The sequence below is a fragment of the Hippopotamus amphibius genome, chromosome 7 (genome assembly GCF_030028045.1).
Source record: "Hippopotamus amphibius kiboko isolate mHipAmp2 chromosome 7, mHipAmp2.hap2, whole genome shotgun sequence".
NCBI lineage: Eukaryota > Metazoa > Chordata > Mammalia > Artiodactyla > Hippopotamidae > Hippopotamus > Hippopotamus amphibius.
This window is the reverse complement of record NC_080192.1, coordinates 123,057,635-123,079,532: the sequence shown is the minus strand read 5'-3', so window position 1 is coordinate 123,079,532 and position 21,898 is coordinate 123,057,635. Positions and strand designations below refer to the sequence as shown.

General features: G+C 38.5%; 1 protein-coding gene across 1 annotated transcript in view; it reads left to right on the top strand.

Annotated features, from left to right (window-relative positions):
- The first annotated feature begins 831 nt into the window (after positions 1-831).
- TTC27 (tetratricopeptide repeat domain 27) overlaps positions 832-21,898 on the top strand; it is a 149,297-nt gene continuing 128,230 nt past the window's right edge. Inside the window, exons 1-5 of the mRNA XM_057742615.1 lie at positions 832-940; positions 2,092-2,269; positions 4,432-4,561; positions 9,989-10,129; positions 14,393-14,495. Coding sequence (XP_057598598.1) covers positions 853-940; positions 2,092-2,269; positions 4,432-4,561; positions 9,989-10,129; positions 14,393-14,495 — 640 coding nt within the window. The 5' untranslated portion in view covers positions 832-852. The remainder of the gene's footprint in view (positions 941-2,091; positions 2,270-4,431; positions 4,562-9,988; positions 10,130-14,392; positions 14,496-21,898) is intronic.

The following is a 21,898-nucleotide window of genomic DNA, read 5'->3' as shown; positions in this document are numbered from 1 at the left end:
CACCAGCGGCCAGGCCAGATGTCCCACCCAGCCATGATTCACTTAGTTGCAGCGTCAAAATCAGATACTTTTCGTACGCTTGAATTCATTCACGAATAAAGACCTTAAATACAGCTAATTCACTTTGGTGTACCTCAAAAACTGGCACAAGAGTGTAAAGCAATTATATTCCAATAAAGAGCTTTTAAAAAAAATAAAGACCTCTTCTCTGCTGACGGGGTTCTCAACGTGGGAGTCACGGACTGCGTTTCAGGTCTCTAACTCCGTGAAATGGTACCCCAACATTGGTAGCAAGGGCCCACGTGCTTTTGCGGGAAGGACTACTTCATCAGGTAGTTTGGAGGGTTCTAATCGAAAGAGGTTTAGGAATGGAAGCCTCAGACTTTCTAATTAAACTGCAGCTGGGCAAGACCGCAACTTTCAACAGCACTTCAACCAGCCTCCCGGGTGGGCGGTAGAGAATGACTCCACGCCCTCCGCTCCCTCCGCGGCTCTCTGCAGCGCTCCTGGGGCGGGGTTGAGGTCGGCCACGCCCTCCAAGCACCGCCCATGCCCCCGCTTGGGGCGGGGCATCCCCACTGGGCATGCCTAGTACCAAGGGCCCGGGTTGGCCTCCTAGGCGGAAGCGGATCCGGAGAGTTTGTGTGTCTTTCCCAGGATTCTCCGCGCTGCTGTCATGGCTGCCTCCTTGTGCCGGTTTCCTCACGTGAGGTTCTAGGGCTGTGGATGTGTTCATAGGCACTGTCGCCACTAGTCTTCGGCGTCTTTGGACCCTGCTTCTTTCACTTTCTTTTGTTGAATCCTGTGTGACCCTCGTAGGAATTGCTTTTGGCTGCAGCTACGTCTGGGGCGATGTGGACCCCGGAGCTGGCAGTTCTGAGGGGCTTCCCCACTGAGGCTGAGCAACAGCAATGGAAGCAGGAGGGAGTCGCCGGTTCGGGTGAGAGGGGTGCACCTGCCGAAGCGGGACTGAGGCTAGCGTGGGGACTGGGAGAGGGGGTGGCGGCGGCTGGGTTCTCATCCCTCCTGGTTTTATTTTTTTCCTACCAAAATCTAGCTGATTTCTTAAGGCGTTGGGTTGTTGCATCCTTGACATGGTGGGCGTGGCTCTCAGGCTCCGCGTGTCTTTACCCCAAACTTTTCACCGTCCAGGTTCAGTAATAATAAAAATACCAATTATTTTTGTAGTCCCATAACATTTATTCAGTGATTTAATTCTTAGACATGTAAGGTAGACACTACTTTTATTTCCGTTTTGCAGATGAAGACATTTAGGTCAGATTGATTAAGTAATTTATTCAAGGTCACACAGCTGGTAAGCACAGCAGCTGAAGTGAGGCAGCAGAGATGTAATCTTGTAAGCAAAGCACATTTACCGGAGAGATAAAGAGTTAAAAGGCAGGTTTACTAGTGGAATATAGGCACATCTGGTTGTGAGTTTTAGGCTGGGCCCAAAGGAGAAATAATACTTTAGGAGAGTATATAAGAGCTGTGTGTGTGTATGTGTATGTATGTGTGTGCGTGTCCGTTTGTGTACACAATAGGTGCTTCAGGAGAGAGGTAGTTTCTGAAGTCTGGGTATGGAAGACTTACGGAAGATGTCAAACTTGATCTGATCTTTGATTAAAGAGTAAGACTGACAAGTGGAAAAGAGTTCCCCAGGAGGAATCGCAAGTGAAAAGTGGGGGGGCAAGACTGTTAATTTGGATATTAGGGGAACAGTGAGTGAACCAGCTTTTCATCAGGGAGTACAGTGGGCGTAGGAGGAGCCAGACTGTGAAAGCAAACTTTCTAAGGAAACTTCTGTTGTCAGTAGGAAGCCTTTTTAATTCCCAGCAGAACGGTGATGTTACTTGCTAATGAGGAACATTATTTCTGGGTCTAACTTCTGCCTTGCTGCTCAGGGTATGGGTGAGCTTCTAATTCAAGGAGGAGTGATGGAAATTTGCTCAGTGTTTTGTGATTAACGTATAGGAAGCATTCTAAGTATATACATTTTTTTTTTGCATACTGAAATGGTAAAAGTGTTACCCTTTACAGTATGAAAATAATTGTTCTTTGGATTATTGGACTAATTTTTTTCCATTACAGAGAGTGGATCTTTCCTACAATTGCTGCTAGAAGGGGACTATGAGGCCATATTCTTAAATTCATTGACTCAGAGTATTTTAAATTCACCAACAATGACTGAAGAAAAGATTGACAGCTACCTGGAGAAGCAGATAGTAACATTTCTGGATTACTCAACAGATTTGGACAAAACCAGAAGGTAGAATTTTATTTGAAATTTTCATAGAGAAACAGATTCTGAATACATTTAATAGTGCCTTGACAGTTTAAGGCATTGATTTTTACAGTTGTTGAAAAACCTGGCTTTGTGTTTAGTCAGGACTCATGATGTATACCAGATAATCTATGTAAGAGCGTCTGCCCAGAGAACCATCGAGAATGAAAAGGTAAAGTGATGTAGGATATAAGGGTTTCATATGTAACACTGACTTATGACTGGGTGGTAGCTGCTAACCCCCTGAGCTTCCAAATGCTTAGGTCTCATAGGTTTTAGCCATAGGCAAGACTTCAGACCTTTCCTTTTAACTTGAAGGTGTACACTGTCTATCTTGCTATTTGTAGATTGCTGAGTGATGATTGTAACTACTTTTATTATGTTTTAGATTGTTATCTTTAATGTTTTTGTTATGGAACCCTTGGTTTATCTTCCATTTATGTAATTTTTTAGGATTAAGTATAATGGATAGTTATACAGCAGTGTAACCTAAGTTTTTCAGTGGCTTATATATTATAGTTGTAAGTTTGTTAATATACCTTTCTTTCCTCTACCGTCTCTGGCCACTACATCAAGTTTTAGTTATCTTTAAAACACATGCAATTTTATCTTACCATTATTTCTAGGGAATGGCTTCGTTTAGCTCTTCAACAAATCAACTACTGTGCTAGGTGTTGAAGTTGTGAAGATAAAGCATAATCTGTATCTATAAGGAGTTCAGAAAAGAATGCTACTATAGGCATTTTGTTTTAAAAAATTAGTGTCATTCATGTTTATTTTTCTGTTTTACTGGTAGTTTACGTTCCTCTGATGTTGTTCTGGATTATTATTTCGCTGTCGGATGTGTGTGCCGTATCATAGCCATTAGCTTTGTCTGGTGCACATGAAAATACACACATGCACACAAGTGCATTATACGCTGGTGGACCAGAATTTGGCTTCTCACACAGAGCTGAGAAGAGACGTTGCCTCATTTTGAGGTATTTGAAAATTAAACTGTATTCTCAGTTTGCCTTAAGGGTTTTGATTTTCAGTTGTGACAGTTATATTAAGACTTTAAGATCTTGCTGCACACCCTGTTCCCCCAGTTTCCTAACTTCTGACTACAGAAGGCTCTTTTGTCGCTTGTTTTCTGCTCGTTCTTTGCTCTGCTCTCAGTTGTGCTGCATCCAGAGCATTCTGGCTACCAGAGCCTTGTAGGTTTGCTGCTGTTTTTGTTGTAACTGTTTTTTTCCTTTTTCCTGTAAAGAATCTTCCTTTTGAGGCAGGGCCTAGGGGATATGGGAAGAAGAGGATGACTGCTTTCACTTTTCCTTCAGAGTGAAGCTGCAGGATTCTCTGGCTGTTGTTTGTTAGAGTTGAAGCCCCACCTGTTTGTGTCTTAATCCAGGGGTGGGCAAGTTACTGCTGGTAGGTCAAGGCCAAAATGCCCAAGAATGATGTTTACATTTTTAAAAGGTTGGAAGAGAAGAAATATGTGTGACCTGCAAAGCTTAAAGTATTCTTTAATCTCTGCTTTGCAGAGTAAGTTTACCTACCCACTCCTGTCTTCAGCCAAAGTAGGATTGAAAAGAAATAAGTTCAAGTGAAATTTCTAGGGTTTTTTTTCTTTGTTCTGATAGTTGGTAGTACAGGATCAGTAAATATTTGAAAACAACTTTTTGTTGTCAGTTTTCTTTTGTATAAAACCAGTTTTTCATCCAGTCAGTGTCAGAACTAGTGAATAGAACACAGGACAAAGTTGTAAGTGCCTGATGAGGTCCTAAACCAGTGCTGTTCAATAGAGCTTTCTGTGATGATGGGGGATGTTCTATATCTGCGCCGTCCAGTACGGCAGCCAGTAGCCACATTTCCCATTGAGCATGTGAATTGTGGACAGTGCAACTGAGGGACTGAATTTTAAATTTTATTTAATTGTAATTAACTTAAATTTAAAAGAGCCATATGTGGCTCATGGTGATAATATCGGACATTGCATACCTAAATTGTGTCAGAAATTTTTTTGTAATACTCTCAGATAATCTCAGTGATAATCTCAATAAATGTTGATGTCTTACACTTTTTCTTAACAAAACTGAAATGAAATAGTGTGTTTGTGGTTATACAGTGATAGTGGCTCATGTTTCTTTCTTTATTCTTATATGCAGACAACAGCTGATATTCCTACTTGGTGTGAGCAGTTTGCAACTTTTTGTTCAGAGTAACTGGACGGGGCCTGTTGTTGATTTACACCCTCAGGATTTTTTGCCGTCTGTTTTGTTCCAGCAGTTCAGTGAGGTATGCTTCTTGGAAATGTCATTCATATATAGGTATTCTTGTGTTGTTTATTCTTTAGGAATGGGTCTTTATAAACTGGAGTTAATGATAGGTAGGAGAGAAACATGACTTTATTGCTTGTACAGAACCTACTAAGAATGTTTATTCATTGATTGGATTTTCAGGTAATCCAGGAGTTCCATTGTCAGTCTCAAGCTCCTCTTCAAACGCTCTCCATTTTGGCTGCTCTTTTTATTGAAGTGCAGGCAGGTGCACCAGTCATCCAGCTGCATATGTTACCACAGTTGCATAAAGATCTTTTCTGGCAAAGCAACAAATCTGGAGATCTGTTTAATTTTGCAGGAAAGTTTTGCTGCTGTCCTTAAGAACAGTTCCCAGGGGCGATTTCCTTTACATCACAAACATACTTATTTGTATATACTTAAAGTGTCTGGCACAGGGGTGCTCCATGGTGATAACGATTCTTATTGTCCATGTATGGAGATAATATTATCGACCTGCTTCAGGAGGTCATCAGTTGAGGTTGCAGTGTGAATTCCTCAGTCGTGTTTGAGCACATATACACAGGGCTTGGGGAGTATGACATGCTCTAAAAAGAAGTATGGTAACTGATATATCCAGCCACCTCAGAACTAGAGCATTACTATTGATCACTCAGACTGAAAAAAGCATCCAAAGCTTACTCAACAAAAGGGAACTGTTTACTGTTACCTGGTTTCTCAGAATTAGAAGTAGCAAATGAAAGGAGAATGGAGTTGTTAGAGATTAGTGTTAATAATTTGATGGTGATTGGAAAGAGAAATACAAAAGCAGTCATAATCTGAAGCTATAACAGTTACCTCTGTCCACATCAGTTTACTGAGTCATTATATTATATTGCAGTAGAGTAATTGAGATTTATAATGCTGGCCCTAAATCATTATTGAAAGGTTAAAAGCTTTTCTGTATCTCATGTCTAAGAAGGGATTTTAATCTATACTTTCCGAAAGTTTTCATCCAAAATGGTTAAAATAAAATCCCCACGATTTTGGCATTTAAAGAGATACGCCTCAGTTATCTAGCGATTTACTTAACAAGGAGCATCTCATCCCCTCTCTTACTGTGTAGGAAACAGTTTCTGGCCTCCATTGCCCTACAGTGCAGGTTAGAAATCTACCAAAGTCGGAAATATGTACTGAGCACTAATGTGTGGTTGGAATGGCCTTCATTCATGGTGTTATATGGATTTGACATATTCTTTAGATGAGAAGACCGAAGCTCACCGTGGTGAAAGAAACTTGTCAGAGGCCTCAGAACTGGGGGATTGGAACCCACATTTTCTGGGTCCAAATCCAGTACTCTTTCTCCTATACTAGTGTAGAAGCACCTGTAAAGTCAGGTAACAATTCAAACAGTACAGAAATGAGTTACATGAGAGATTTAACCTATAAGAAATTTTGAAATAAATGAAGAGATGTGTGGAAAGTGACTTTTGTCTGAGAATACCTTTTAGTGAAGAGTGGACCTTGAGCTAGAACCTGAAGCGTGATGAGGAAATGGATAGGTAGAGGAGAGCAGGGAATATGTTCTAGGTATGGTCAGATGAGCAGAAATTAGAAGGGAGAAGAGTGTGGTGTTTGTGGGAAATGGATGCTTTGAGCCTGTTGGAACAGCAGGAAAAGGTTAATCTTGATGGGGCTCAGGCCAAATTGTAGGCAACTTTAAATAAGACATTGATTTTAATTTTTTTGTTAGAAGTACCTTATACATTCAAAAAAGCATACAAAATGTGTACAGTTTAAATAATAAAACTCCTTTATTCCCACCACCAAGCTTGAGAGTGAGAACATCACCAGCATTGTAGAGTTGCTTCCCGACTGCTCTTCCCCAGATGTTGGGCCCCTTTGCCATTGCGGTGGCCATGTGGGGCTGGGCTGGGGAGAGCCTTCAAACTGGTCTCTTCTGGTTTAGCAGCCTTCTCTAGTTACGTGGTGTGCACTACAAATGATAGCATCTTCTGCATGTGCTCTGACTTGGAAAAGGTTGGGAAATACAGCATTGGAAGGTCCCCTGTGTGTGCTTCTTGGTGGCATCCCCAGCCCCCTTTCTTGTGAACCACCGTCATGAATTTTGTATTAACATTCCATTGCTTTTCTTCATAGTTTTAGCACCTGTGTATGCATGTATCCCCCCCAGAACATATTGTTTAGTTTTGCCAGTTTTTGAACTTTGTATAAATGCAACAAATTGTGTGTGTTTTGTGACTTGCTTTGCTCAGTGGTATATTTTTGAAATTATACCATTATTCATTTTTACTATGGCACAGTATTCCAATTGTATGACTATACCACAATTTATATATCTTTTCTACTCTTGATGGCCATATGGGATGTTTCCATTTTTTGCAATATATTATATACAGTGCTATTAGGAACAGGTCTTCTGGGAATCATTTGCAAGTGTTTCCAAGCACAGCATACTCAAAAAAGGCTAGTGTTTGGTGTAGTGTGCTAAATGGAGGAGGCTGTTTTTACTGGCCCCCCCAGGCTATAGTTGGGCGCCCTGAGGGCTGAAGGGATTGATATTTTACCACACTTGTAAACTATGTGTTGGGAAGCTCTGCGGAGGAGGTATATCTGTGAGTGGAGTTGCTGTGCCCTAGGGTGTATGCATGTTCAACTCTTCTCGGTAATTTCAGGTTGTTTTGAGAGAATTATTCAATTTATACTCTTTACCAGCAATCTGAGAATTGATTGAGGGAGTTGAAGCTTTTAAACTGGAGTGTGACACATCAGTATTTTCTAGTTGTAATTTTCCTGTGCTGATTTACGTTTCGTAGTTCTTATGAAGGACGAATATTTGGGAATATACTTTATGGTCGTGGAGTATAGTCATCAAAGCCAAATTAATTTTCCCTGCCTCTAACTTATGGCCTTGGCATTTTTAGCACTGTGTTTCTTTTTTTTTTAATATTTTTATTTATTTATTTAGGCTGCGCCAGGTCTTAGTTGTGGCACTTGGGATCTTTACTTGCGACATGCATGCGGGATCTGGTTCCCCTACCAGGGATAGAACCTGAGCCCCGTGCATTGGGAGCTCCGAGTCCTACCCACTGGATCACCAGGGAAGTCCCTTTAGCACTGTTTTTTGACCTCTGGTGCTCACCAGTCTTGGGGGAATAGCGCTGAAAGTTCATGTCTGAGTAGATCACCTCCCACACATAAAAGTTGATCTCCTAGTAATCTGGTTTTATATTAAGTTTATCTCAGGCTTCCAGATGTTGATTTTTTCCCCCCACTATTCTGATAAATAAGTATTTTCATATGCCATATGCTCTCTTGACTGAGGAATTATTCCTAAGGGAGTTGTAACCTTTGTTTTGTCTGTTTTGATTGAAAATGTAAACAGTCCTCTTTAAAACTGGGCCATTTCCCAAAACCTCTGTAAGCACGTTTAGAACTCGATTGAAATATCAGGGTTACATCACAGGGTGGGCAGAGGCTGCATTACTTAAGCAGAAGATAGAAAAGCATTTAATTTTTTGATGATGAAGATGCAAGGTAACTCTAGGAAGAGAAATTTATTTATTTGTTTGTTTATTCATGCATTTACTTCTTTATTATTTGTGCTGTTAATGACATTTCTGAGGATTTAGAGTTGAAGAGTAGGAGGTTTTGTAACCAACCCCTGACTTTGAGTGTCAGAGGTAATGAGATCCGAGTAGCATATATCATGGCGTATCTCTGTGTGTGATTTTTTATTTGTTGCTCTTGTTAAATTGCTTATTATCTTTAGGAATTTCCTTTAGCAGATAATGGTCTAAATTTGTGCTGCAACAGGTAGACATCTTTCTCAATGTGATTAGAATAAGGATTCTTTTTCTTAAAGAATTCTTTTACTTCACCAGTTTGTTTTGGATGTTAGGAAATATTGTTAGATCCATCCAAATGGCAAGATGATTGGATGAGGCTGCAGGTCCAACTTGGGCACATCAGGCAGGGTCTTCTCTCGAGTTCTCAAGCAGTGGATTCACTTGTGTATTCGGTACGTCCACTTGAGGTCTCACAAGGTACCTCAGACTCATCATGTCCAAGACTGAACTCATGGTGAGGTTCTTCTTCAAACCAGGTCCTCTTCTGGTGTCCGTGTCTCAGTTACCCACACCGCCATCATGTAATTGTCCTAGTCAGAGGGCTAAGCGTGTTCCTGGCTCTGTCCTTGAGGACTTCCTCATGCTTAGCATAGCCCTGGGGCTTGCTGAGGGACAGGAAGAGGCAGAGAGGTCTGAGGGGAAGGCAGCGTGAGGTGGTAGGAAGAACACTGGCTTAGGAGTTGGAAAATGTGGACTACAGTCTCTGTTCTACAGACACTAACTTCAGTGTGATTTTGGACTGCGCTTTTTTCTATCTCTTTCCTTCTAAAATTGAGGCAGTTGTAATACTTCAAAATAGTTCCTTGATTATTGAACTTAAAAAAAAATTCTTTCTACCCTCAGTGTAGGTAACAGTAAGCTTTATTGGTGGTTTGGTGGTGGTCATTCATGTTGTCTTCATTCCTCTGGTACACTTTTCAATGATGATGAAGGTTGGACAGAGGATGAACCCACATCTATTCCTTTCGTACCTTTATTGAATGTTTCAGCAAAGCATTGAGCCAGGCACTGGCATCAGTTGGATTGTTTAATTCTTACAAGAACCCTGTGAGGTGTAGGTTCTATTTTATTTTATAATTGATGAAACTGAGGCTTCGGTTAAAAAAAGATTTACTTATGCCCACAAATTAATAAACAGAAAAAGGACCCCATCCTGTGTCTGTGACTTAGAGTCCTAACGTTGAGCATTCTTGCTATTGATTTTGGGGCAATTGTCAAAATTATTCAGTTCACATTTTAAAAACATGGGTGCTTGGTCTATTGTGGAAAATCTCTTTAGTTGAGAAGTGGGTTTTTTAGAGGCATTCCTTTTGGGCAGCCTCTGTTCACGTTGGTCCATGATTGTGTGCCTACTCAGCATTTGACGTGTAAGACCTTGTTGTTCTTTGGCTTGATGGGAACTATGCAGCAGCCATGTTTGTAATGACATTAGCCGACTGGTGAAGCATATGTGAAATGTTTCATATGCATACTTTCACATAGGGATGGTTTTTGTTGAGAAGCTATTTTATTGTAAGTGAATCTGTAAAGTCATGATGCCTCTTCAGTAGTAGCGTTTTCTTGACTGCCCTGTTCCTCTAAAGTACAAGCAGATGGGTGACCATCGCTCAGGGCAGCCTGCAGATGTGGATCTCTAAGGGCTTTTGGAATGTTAAGACTCAGTCCAGTGCCAATTGCTATGTAATAGATCAATCCCTATGTTTCAGAGCTGATTAACTGGAAAGTATGTGTTCTTATAAGACATAAAGATTAATATGTTGCTAAATTATATCATCTTAACTTAAATTTTTTTTCAGGTCAAAGGATTGGATGCACTGGTTCTGAGTCTGCTCGTTCTAGATGGTGAATCAATCTACAGCCTGACCTCGAAGCCTATACTGCTATTATTAGCACGAGTTATCCTAGTGAATGTAAGACATAAACTGACAGCTATTCAGGTAAGAAAAGAAAACGAGCCAGGAGATTCAGACCCAGGTGTGACTTTTGTGCTGATCAGCATCAAACTTTAGGTGTGATGCTGACAGTGTCTTGGTATATTTGTTTTCTAAGTTTTCTTTAGGTATTTAATTTTAAAATCTGACGAAAATAAGCAAAAACTGTCTCTTTTCATGGACTCTGTCTAGTGCAAAATGAGATGCTGAGCCTCTTTAATAGGATTGTATAATGTATTGTGTGTATGTTTGCATGTGTGTAAGTGTTCATTCTCTGAATCTTAAAAATAGGTTTAAAAACATCCTTCATAGTCTTTTGTGAATTTCATTTAAGGATAAAGAGCAGTAGCCAGAAGTATAGTACTTGCAGTAGATCTTAATTACTGTTTCTTGGCTCACATCCTACCTTGTTTCATATTGGATTTGGATTTAGTGGAGCATTTGTTGAATACCTGTTATATGGTTTCTTTAGGTCACATATAAATTAGTGAGAAAATCACCGATACTCACAGAAAGCTAATATGCAGTAGGAGGTGACAAAAACCATGAGAGACTGGAAGAAAGTCCTTGAGGTGTAGTAGAGGTTGTCAGCTGTGCAGTGTACAGACTCACAGCTACTCAGCTCTGCAGCTAACTATTCAATCTGCCTTGTAGTTTGAAAGCAGCTGTAGATGATATGTACATGAATGGGTGTGACTGTGTACCAGTAAAGCTTTATTTATGGACACTGAAATGTACTTTTCATATACTTTTCACGTCACAAAATATTATTTTTCTTTTCTTTCTCCTTTTTTTTTTTTTTCTTCTTTTTTTGCAATGTTTTAAAAATGTGAGAACTAGTCTTGGTTTTGAGCTATAGGAGAACAGGTGGTGGGCTGGTTTTGGTCCATAGGCTATAGTTTGCTGACTCCTGTCCTGATTGTTGCAACTTGGGCATGCAGACCTTGTATTGCCAGAAATAGTAAATCTAAATTTTATGTGTAATCTCCCAATTTCCTAGTGTTGGCTGAAAAAGTTTAAGAAACACAGTATTTCTGTGTGCAAAATGTGGACTTGGTCTGTACTGTATAAGGGCTTTCTTTCCTAAGCATTTGAGACAAAGAAGAGGTAAGAAGGGAATTATTCCTCTTTCAGCAGCTCTCATGAGAGCCAGATGACATGGAATCAGTTGTTCCAGAAGGGTTTTTAATAGATGGGTTTCAGCATATCCTAGTGGATTAAGGCCTTATCTTTGATTTTTTTTCTTTAGTGATGTTATCTTGAATAAAGAAATGTTTTCCCAAGTTTATCTGAGTTAAATGATCTTATAGACTGAGTAGTACTTGGCCCTAAAGAAAATATCATCAAGGCATGAGGTTGCTAAATGGCATTGTTTTCTTTCTAGTGAGACTAATGGTCATTAATGAGTTAGTGATACAGTTTTGGTGGAAAACTTTCATCGGCAAGTATGTTAAGCATCCTTTGTAGAAAGATACATGTACTATCAATAGCTTAGGAGAACAAGTAAATATGTAAACTGCTGGTTGTGAATGTCCTTGGGTTGGAAAGATGTTACTTGAATTTCTTGGCAGATGCTAAACAACTTTTGACTTTTGCTTGAAACCCTGTTTTCTTGTACATCTCCATGCAGAGATCATTCTGTGCTGAAACTTTGCCTTTCAATTGAAATGTTATAGTTTTCTTCCCTTTGAGTCTTTAATATATCATTAATTAAGTTAAACTATGATGTTAAAAATTACTTCTTTTAGAAATGAAGTTAAAATGATAAAGAAGCATCACACACTTATCTGAGTTAATCTTAACCTTTTAAATTAATTTTGAATAGGCTAAATCTTAAGGAATATATCAGGTTATTATGATTTTGTTTTTGTGGAACTATAAAAGAAGATGATTTTCCCCCGCCTGTTAGTCTGTGAAGTGTATAGACTATTATTAGTAATATGTGAATGTTGAGGAAAAAGAATTTTGGCTTTGGTATCAGACCAGCGTTTGTCTGGCTCAGCCACTTAACAACTGTGTGACCTTAGGCCAGTGAATTTCTCTGAATATCAGTTTCCTTATTTATAAAATGGACTAAGTCGGCAAACATTTGTTGGGTTTGAGTACACTCATGCTCCCTGCCTTCTAGGAGGTTATTGACCAGTGTGAATCAGAACATTCTGTAATAAGGCTATAATCAGGAGACAGGATCTAGGAACTGTCTAAAGCAAGGCTTCAAGTTTCCTTTTTTATTAATGCCTCAAATTGTCCATTAAGGGATTCTTGACAGATAGAAAAATGCACTTTTATTTTCTAGTAGAAAAATAGGCTATGCTTTCTTTGTTTCATACTCCGCTTCTCCTATCTGAAGATTTTGGGTTAAGAGTTAGTTTATAGATCTGATTTTTAAGAGTTGAGCATCTTATGTTGTATGTTTTCTTTCTTTCTTTTTTTTAATTAGTTGTGGCTCACGGGCTCTAGAGTGCAGGCTCAGCAGCTGTGGCCCATGGGCTCAGTTGCTCCGCGGCATGTGGGATCTTCCTGGAGTAGGGATCGAACCCGTGTCCCCTGCATTGGCGGGCGGATTCTCAACCACTGCACCACCTAGGAAGCCCTTATGTTGTATGTTTTCTTAAAAGGGCAAGCTCTCTGGCTGGACCTCTCTAAATTCCGTGTCTAGAAAAGGAAAGACTGTGCCGCCAAACCTGACTCTCTTATTGCTGACGGCAGATGAGGGACGGATAATTGAAATATAGACTGACTTCATCAGCCTAGTGATAGGAAAAGAATGAAAATGAGGCAGCACCTCAGGGAATTAAATTAAAAATAATGTGAAACTTCTTTCTATTAGGTAATTCTGTTTTTCCTTTCCTCACATGGACTGAGGAAACAGCATTAATAATCAGAAAAGATTTTGTCATAGGGTCAAAATTCATTTGTGATTTTATCATTGTTGCAGCAGTTGTGTGTAGCAGTTTTGAAGGGAAGCAGGCAGTTTTACGCCTTAATCAAATGAAGAAATTAAGTTCAAGTAAAAAAGAAAATGCTTTTGGTAATTAAGTGTGATCTCCTATTAGTAGATATTGCTTTAAAAAAAGAAGGAAAATCAATTTTTCACACCTTTGTGCAATATAATTCAAAGTAACAACAAAAAAATAACAGTTGAAACTAATTTAGATGACTCATTGCATGATCATACTTGGTCACTTGAGCCTATCAAAAATCCTTAATACTTATTACTCACACACATGCGTGCACACACACACATGCAGAGAGGAAGATCTAGAAGAATATAGACCTTTGTCATGGATTTTTCTGGGGGAGGAGAATGGCTCTGAGGCAGCAGAAGAGAGACTTTCATCTTCACTGTGTATGCTTCCGTATTGGCTTGTTGCTGTTTATTGTTGTTGTTTAATAAGGATGTGTTGAAAAGTAAGAGTAAGCATCAGAGAATTGAGAAAAAGCTACTATGTTCTCAGCCTGTGCATTAGTCAAGACAATGTATAAAATGCAGTTTCTACCCTCCAAAATATATGGACCAGGTATTTACACACTTGGAAAACACGAGCTCTCCAATGTGGTGCTAACTTCTACGCGGAGTGTGGAAGTTCAGAGAAGTGAGAGACCAGTGTGTGCCCTGCTAGTGGGAAGAGGCTTCATGGAAGAGGGTGTGGAAGAGAGCTTCGCAGTTTGGGGAATATCTGAACCCAGGATATTTCTTACCTTGTAGTCTGCGTAGCATACTTTGCTTCAAGGAGGATACAGAGATGAGTAAGACGTGATTCCTCATCTTGGTGGCTAGATGGCAGACAGCATTGAAAGCCAGGATGACATACACAAATATAGTGGAGTGTGTTTGCCAAGAGAGGTACAAACAATATGCTGAAAGTTGAGATGAGGGAAAAAATCACCCCACAAGGAGGTTCTTGTGGGAGGCTTCCTAGGATTGTTGGTGTTGGATTTTGGTGCTGGTAGAGTGTCACAGCAGAGCGGGTTGATTACAGTAGGCATTTTAAAGGAGGAAATGGTAAATTCGAAATGACATTGGGAAGCCCAACTGGCTACAAATACAGGCTTTGAGAGAATGCTGGAGAGATGTTATTCTTGTGGAAGACATGGCAGTGGATTTGGTATTATTACTGAAGACACAGCAGTGGATGGGTAAGCTTATTGAAGAGTAAATTTAATCTCACAAATGTAAAAAAAATTCTAAAAATTAATTTGAATTAAATTTTTTTCCAGAGGGTCCTTTTATTTCAATGTAAACATGTTGGTCTTTCCTTTTTCTAGAGCTTGCTATGGTGGACTTTGAGATGTGTGAATATTCACCAGCAATTGCTTGAGGAGCGCTCACCTCAGCTTTTTGCTCTTGCTGAAGACTGTATTGATCAAGGTATGTTGTAGATTTTGTGTGCTCTGAGCACATAGCTGCATTCTGTTTTCTTGGCTGAGACGTACCTTTTTTGTTTATTGTTTGACAGCAGATGGTAACTTTTTGTTTGAGGTGGTTTCTTTCTTCATTCTTTCTGGATGTGGACTATCACAAATGATTAGGATGTCAGATTATAGGATTTCTGTTTTGTCTTTGAACTTTTAAAAAGGCAATCACTGTTATTTATATTACCTGCTTAAAAAGTGATTTATTCTATGTAGGTCACCATGATTTTATCACAGATTGCCTAAAGGTATTTAAATATTTTCTCGGTTCTTTAATGTAAGAAGCCTCATTAGAAACCATTGTAAACTGCCTTTATTAAAAAAAAAAATCCTTAACTAATTTGAACTGGAGTAAATTGTGCCAAGTTACACGCAGAACAGGAAATTATTTATCCTGTATCCTACTGAGTACATGAAGAAAGGATTCAGGTTTTTTTTTTTAACATTTGGTAGAAAATACATTTTATTGAGGATGACAATGTGTACAGAGGCATTTTTTCATTTTGTTTTATTAAATTTTATTGTAATATATAATGTACATATAGAAATGTGCCTAGAATATAAATATAAAATTTACCAAATAATCATAAACCACATGCCCCTGTAAAGGCCTTTGTTGCAGATGCTTCTTATGCTTTTTAGGGAACTGTTTTGAAAAAGGGGGAAAATCTTGGGTACCTTGACCTTTGATTTCCCTGGAATTTTGGAACAATTATACCAGGCAGAAGTTGCCAAACAAAACAAAAACAAAAATGAATTCTCTTGTTGTAAAGGAATACAGAACACAAGTGAACTTGAGTTCAGAAATGAACTTCTAAGTTTCAGAGAAGGGATTTGATGTTAGGTATGCCTGATTCCAAAGCCCACCTTCCTTCACATCACGAGAGTGTGGAGTCATTATGTATGTGTGTGCATGTGTGCATTGGGGTGCTGGTTAGTATCACTCTGGGTGGAGAAGCGGTGATCTGTACTTGATCGAGGTGGCACATTCATGAAGGTGTAAGACAGCTCTGGTGTGTGTGGTTTTGTGACAGCTCTTGTGTAATTGCAAGATGTTCCTGTACGTTTCTGGAGTCTGGTTCCTTTAAAGGTGCATCTGTATAATAGTAGGCTAGGTCACAATACACTGGAGAGGACATTAGTTTGGCAGTGATGAATATTACTAAGCTATAAACTGGTTTCTCAATTTTTATTTTGTTCTAAGACAAAAATACATACACATATGCTAATCTTAGATAAAATGAACATTTATACGTGATTCAAAATGAGAGTCAGGAAAATATTATTCAGTCAGTATAATTGTTATTTATATACCTGGACTTAGTCTATATTTGTTCAAGATTTTAGGTCACGTAGGACTGTGGAACAAACAAGGGTATATTAGGTCAGAGTTGTGCATGCATGTAAAAAAAAAGTTATTCTGAGCTTAAACTTTGTATATATAAAACAATAATTTGTTCTGCCGTGAGATTTAGACCTGATGTATGATAGCAGATTGTTTTATTAAATGTAAGCAGTTTACTTTTCTATACAGTGGTATTTCACTACATGTACAATGATGCAATGAAGTAACAGCACTGAAAAACAGTATTTCTTTTTCCCGTAAAAGTCTTTGGTTTAACGCTTTTGCATTACAAAAGATTTTTATGAGCAAGTTTAGGCTGCTGAACCATCTATATTTTCTTTAAGACTGTAAGCAGCTCTCTAGGTTGTGAGCAACTTGAGGGCTGATTTTTTCTTGTTTCTGCTTAATGCCTAGAAAATAAGAAGTATTTAGTGTGTATTTGTTGGATAGTGATAGCTAACATTTATTGAGCCTTTTCTACGTTCACTTTCCAGGGGAGAAGTTGTAGAACTCCCTCTGTTTGTCCTCCATCTTGATAGCAGTCTTTATCTGAGCTAACTTCTGTACAAAAGTTTTTCAAAAAGTGAAATATTATAGAAGTTATAAGAAAATTGATCCTACCCAGATACCATATGGGATCTTGAATCTTCTCATAATAGAGCTGTCTAGGTGTGGAGTTCTCTTCCAAATGAAATACGAAGTTGGACTTGGAGAAAATTAAGACCTGATGCCCAATTTAGCAGACATCATTGTGTTCTATTTTTAGTAAAATGAAAGCTGTATAGACTACATCTTCCTCCATTCATGCCATTTCATATTTTTAAAATGAAGTGAGATACGTTCCATAAATAAACTTAGTGCAAGAGAGAGAGAGGAGTGGGGTGTTCATGAAATTGGGTAAACTTGTGAAAGCCAGGGATGAGTTGAACTTTATGACATTAATCGGGAAAAAAGTTGATTTTTCCAGAGGATAGTGAAAGTGTTTGAAAGAAGATGGCATCAGGATTCAGCCCACTATTTAATTTTGTAAAAAGGTAATTACATTATACTGTGCAGCATATTGTACAGTTTCATATGCTTCATTGTACTTTTGTGGAAAATTGGTAAATGAACAAAAAACAAGGTGTCACTGGGAGGTTTTATTTCTTTCTCTTTTAGTAAAGGAAATCAAGTTTGATGTAGTTGCCAGAGGGGAAGCCACATCCCTTCCCTTTATCCCATATTATAAAAATCTACATTTATGTCTACATCTTTACCACATCTCAGTGACCAGTGTTCTTACTGATGATCCTTAATTATCAAGAAAAGAAAAAAATACCTTTTTTATGTACCATTTTAAAAGGTAGGAACCATATGATGTGTTTTAGAGAGAATTCTCAGAGGTGAAATTTAGTTCCTGAACAGAAAGGGTTAACTAAGATATCTGGAAAATATGACTGTAAGTGACTTATTCCCCAAGTGGTCTCAGTTCTTTTCTGCAGTGTATTTCAGCATATCATTTGCTTTGCCTTGCAACTGAGAATTTTTTGTGTTGCTCTTCTAGGCTGATCAGCGACATTTTTCATTTTATTTAGTTGTAAATTGGTCCATTTTGGCTATGTCTAAATAAGTCTGCGCATAGTCTTAAACTGCAACATTTCATAAACAATTTTATTTAAAAAAAAATGTTCTGGGATTTAACCCAAATGTTGACCAAGCAGTCAGTTATAACTGAAATATTGTTCAATGTCCAGAGAAGAATATTATATTTGAAATGTTGCCCCTGACGGATCATCAAAAAGTTGGCAAGATTTTTTTATTTTTTCAGTCTCTGTGAAACATAAGCAACTGCAATCTTTATATTTTTGTCCAGGAATGTTACATCAGTGCAGTGTAGTGGAATAGAGCCCATCAGAATGTCAGCATAACTTTGCTGGACTGATCGCATCTATGAAAGGAGTGAGTTAGAATCTTGAAAAGTCTGCTCCTCAGTGCACTCTTAGGTCCTCTTTTGGATGTCATACTAATGAAACCATGATTCTCGGGAGGCTGCTTAAGGGCCCACAATTATTAATTGTGGGATCTGATTCTGAAAATGTGTTCCATGTAGTGCATGAAGTATAATAGGTTTAAGTATTTGAAGATGAACTTATGTCATATTGAGGTTTAGGTATTGGAAGATGAGGTTATGTAATATTGAGTTTTTAGGTATTTGAAGATGAGCTTATGTCTAAGAGAAAACAGGCTAAAATGTTCTGTTCAAGATTCCACCGTAACATCTACAGCAGCTCTATGACTCTAGGCTTAGATTGTTTCCGCATCAAAAGAGTTGTTCAAGAGATTAGTTTCTTGATGACCGACGTATGCATAAATTTCTAAAAATGAAAAATTTGATACTTTGGAATGAACGTCATTAAATATACTAAGTATAATTATCTAATTATAATTATCCACGTGAATCTGTAGGGATTTCATTTTAACATAGCATTAAAATAATCTCATGAGAAGAGATTTTGATTTTAGCATACATTTTAAATATACTGATTGACATTTAGATCTAGAAGATCATGAATATTCATTTCCATTTTCTGATTTATTAAAATAATAAATATGTCTGTTGGGTCAACATGCTCTTTTTATTTAAACTTGAGTTATCCAAAGCTCAAAACTTTGTGTTCATGGTTGACTCATTGTTTTCCATCAGTCTGTGTATCTAGCCAGTTCTTAAATCTTATCAGTTCTTCCCTAAGGGTTCCATATCCATCCTTCCTTTCCATTCCTTCAACTCTTATCCTAGTTCATGTCTGAAATCTTTAGTCTGGAAAGGACCTTTAGAGATTATCTTGTCCAGCTAAATCATTTTACAAAGAATTGAGACTCAGAGAGATTGTTCAAGAACCTGAACTATGATCTGGAGTTTCTGACTCCTAATCCTGCTTACTCTTCTTTCCATTACTTTTCTTCAAACTGGTCAGTAGGACAGAATTCTAATATCTAATAGTGATAATGCGGTTTACATTTCAATAGTTCTTACTGCACACCAAGCACTGTTTTAAGCTTTTAAATATGTTAACTAGCTTATTCCTTGTAACAACTCTATGAGATAGAACTGAAGACTTGACATAGGAAGGTGTGGTAGTGGATTTGTGTGCTTTTTTTTTTTAAAGCAGTGTTTTTGAAGTGTAATTAACCTACAGTAAGACTCATATTTAAAGTGTATAGTTGGTACACGTATTTTACATACGTATATACTTGTAAAATTATCACAATCAAGATAATTAACAGAACCTAGAGTTTTAAGATTTTTCAGTTTCTGTTCTGTCACTGACACCCTGTGTGACTTCAGGGAGCTCATCTGACTTCCAAACCAAGAGTTTCCTTCTGTGTAAAAATGGTCTTTAAGCCCTTTCCAGGTGTAAAATAATGTGATTCATTGTGGGCCAGCTTCCCACCCATCCTCATGCTGGGATCTGTTGGAAGATTGTGTCCAGAAAAGTTATCTCATCTTTCTTTGAGCTTTCTGAGATGACTTTGAGGAGCCCTTCCATTGTTGGGATCTGTAATTGCTACAAAATGCTTCCTTTTAGTAAATTAAAAAATCCGCTATTCTGTCGCTAGCTAGAGCTGTGCTGTCCAATGTAGTAGCTACTAGCCACATGTGGCTAATTAAATTAAAATAAAATAAATGAAATAAAGAATTCAGTTTCTCAGTTTCGCTTGCCCCATTTCAAGTGCTCAGAAGCCACATGTGTTAAATGGCTACTGTTTTGGACAGTGTAGCTCCAGAGTATTTACATTGTCACAGAAAGTTTTATTGGACAGCACTGCTGTTGAGCAACAGAGAATTTCAGGGTAGGTCTATCCTTTCTTCTGTGTGGCCAGCCTTGCAGTTCCTTAAGGCTATTATCACCATCAGTTCGTGTCTGAAGGGTTGCACCTGACTTGTAGGCGCTTTCTTGGCCTTCCTTTCTTAACCTTGTACAGCAGTACTGGATTTTTTTTTAAATATTGATTTTATCACATCATTGTTTAAATTAGGAAAATCTTTAATTATTCCCAGTTGTATTTTTGACTTTCTATTTCCTGCCCAATTTGATATTTAATTAAAAAATTTGGGGGGGGGGATGATTGCTGTGTTCCCATCACTGTAGTAGTTGCTAGGGATATCAGTGAACTCAGTAGGATGGGGGATGAAATACACATAGAAGAGAAGAAATTGGAACATAAAGAGGAGGGAATGACAGCCATTAAAAAAAAAAAAAGGAGAAAGAAACCTTGCCATTCGTGGCAACACGGATGGACCTTGAGGGTAGCATGCTAAGTGAAATAAGTCAAAGAAAAAATTGTGTGATCTCACTTATATGTGGAATCCAAAACAGAAAGCAAACGAACACAGCAATGAAAACCAACTCATAGATACAGAAAACAAATGGGTGGTTGTTGGCGGGGGTGGGGGCGAGGGGGGGGAGCAAATAGTTAAAGGGGATTACAGACCTTCATTTATAAAATAAATAAGCCATGGAGGCTTAATATACAGCATAAGGAATGTGGCCAATAATATTGTAATAACTCTATATGGGGACAGATGGTTATTAGACTTATGGTGGTGATCATTTCATAATGTATACAAATGTCAAATCACTGTAGTACACTTGAAACTGACATTGTACATCATCTGTATTTCAATTTAAAAAAAAGTGGAAGGAATGAAAGAAAGGATATGATTAATCTAAACTTGAGAGACCAGAGAAGTCTTTACAAAGTGGCTAATGCTTGAACTGATACCTGAAGAATGAGTAAGAATTTATTAGGTGAAGTTAGAAAGAACATATAACATGTACAAGGAGAGGCACATAGACTTGAAATGTCTTTGTGCATGTGGGAATTCCAGTAGTTTGGAATGACTGGAACCATATTAGGAGTTGTGTGTCAGGTGATGAGGTTGAAGCAGGTTGACAGGAGCTAGATGGATAGGAAATTGGATTTCCGCATCTTGTTGGTGACAGCCATCAAAGGGGGTTTTTTAATATTTGTTCACTCCTAGGGTACTTATTGAGCACCAGCTATGACAGGTGCTAGGCTTAAACAGCAATGAATAAGACACAAGTGGACCCTTCTTTTTTGACCCTTACAGTCTAGAGATGAGGTTATAGCCAAATTCTACCCATCTTTCAAGGCCCAGCCCTTCTGACAAGGTCTGTTCAATTATCCTAGGCTTAGGAATTTTCCCTCTTTGATATTTATGGTCAATACCACCCAATTTCAAATCAGATTAGCTGTGTATTGAATAATGATTATGTGTCTTATCTTCCTAGTGCTTCTTCCCCTATCTTTTTAGGGGAGAGCAGGGCTTAAGCTTTGCTGTATGATCTAGCACAATTCTAAGCATATATAATTCAGTAGATGTTGATTAGAATTGTAGGATGGAAGAGGGAAATAGTTGAAAGAGGGAGAGAGGCAGGAGATGGATGGAAAAATCAGAGAGGGCAACAGTAAGAAACAAGTTTGGAAAATATGGAGGTCGGGAAGAAGAGAATTTTTTTTTTTTAAAGAAAATGAGTTTGCATTGGCTGGCGCTTTCCTGTGGTTGTGTGCCTCCCTGGTCTTCATGGCTTATGATGGATACCTTCCATCCAACTATTGAGAATCTTATGAATTTCTATTTGGTTGGTGTTTTACTTAGGCAACGCAAGTTGCATTTGACTCTGAAAGTACAATGTCTTTTTTTTTTTTTTTTTTAATTTTTAAAGAATTTTGGCTGCATTGGGTTTTCGTTGCTGCACATGGGCTTTCTCTAGTTGTGGTGAGTGTGGGCTACTCTTCATTGTGGTGTGCAGGCTTCTCATTGCGGTGGCTTCTCTTGTTGCGGAGCATGGTCTCTAGGCTCGTGGGCTTCAGTAATTATGGTGTGCGAGCTCAGTAGTTGTGACTTGAGGGCTCTAGAGCACAGGCTCAGTAGTTGTGGTGCATGGGCTTAGTTGCTCCATGGCATGTGAGATCTTTCTAGCCCAGGGATCAAACCCGTGTCCCCTGCA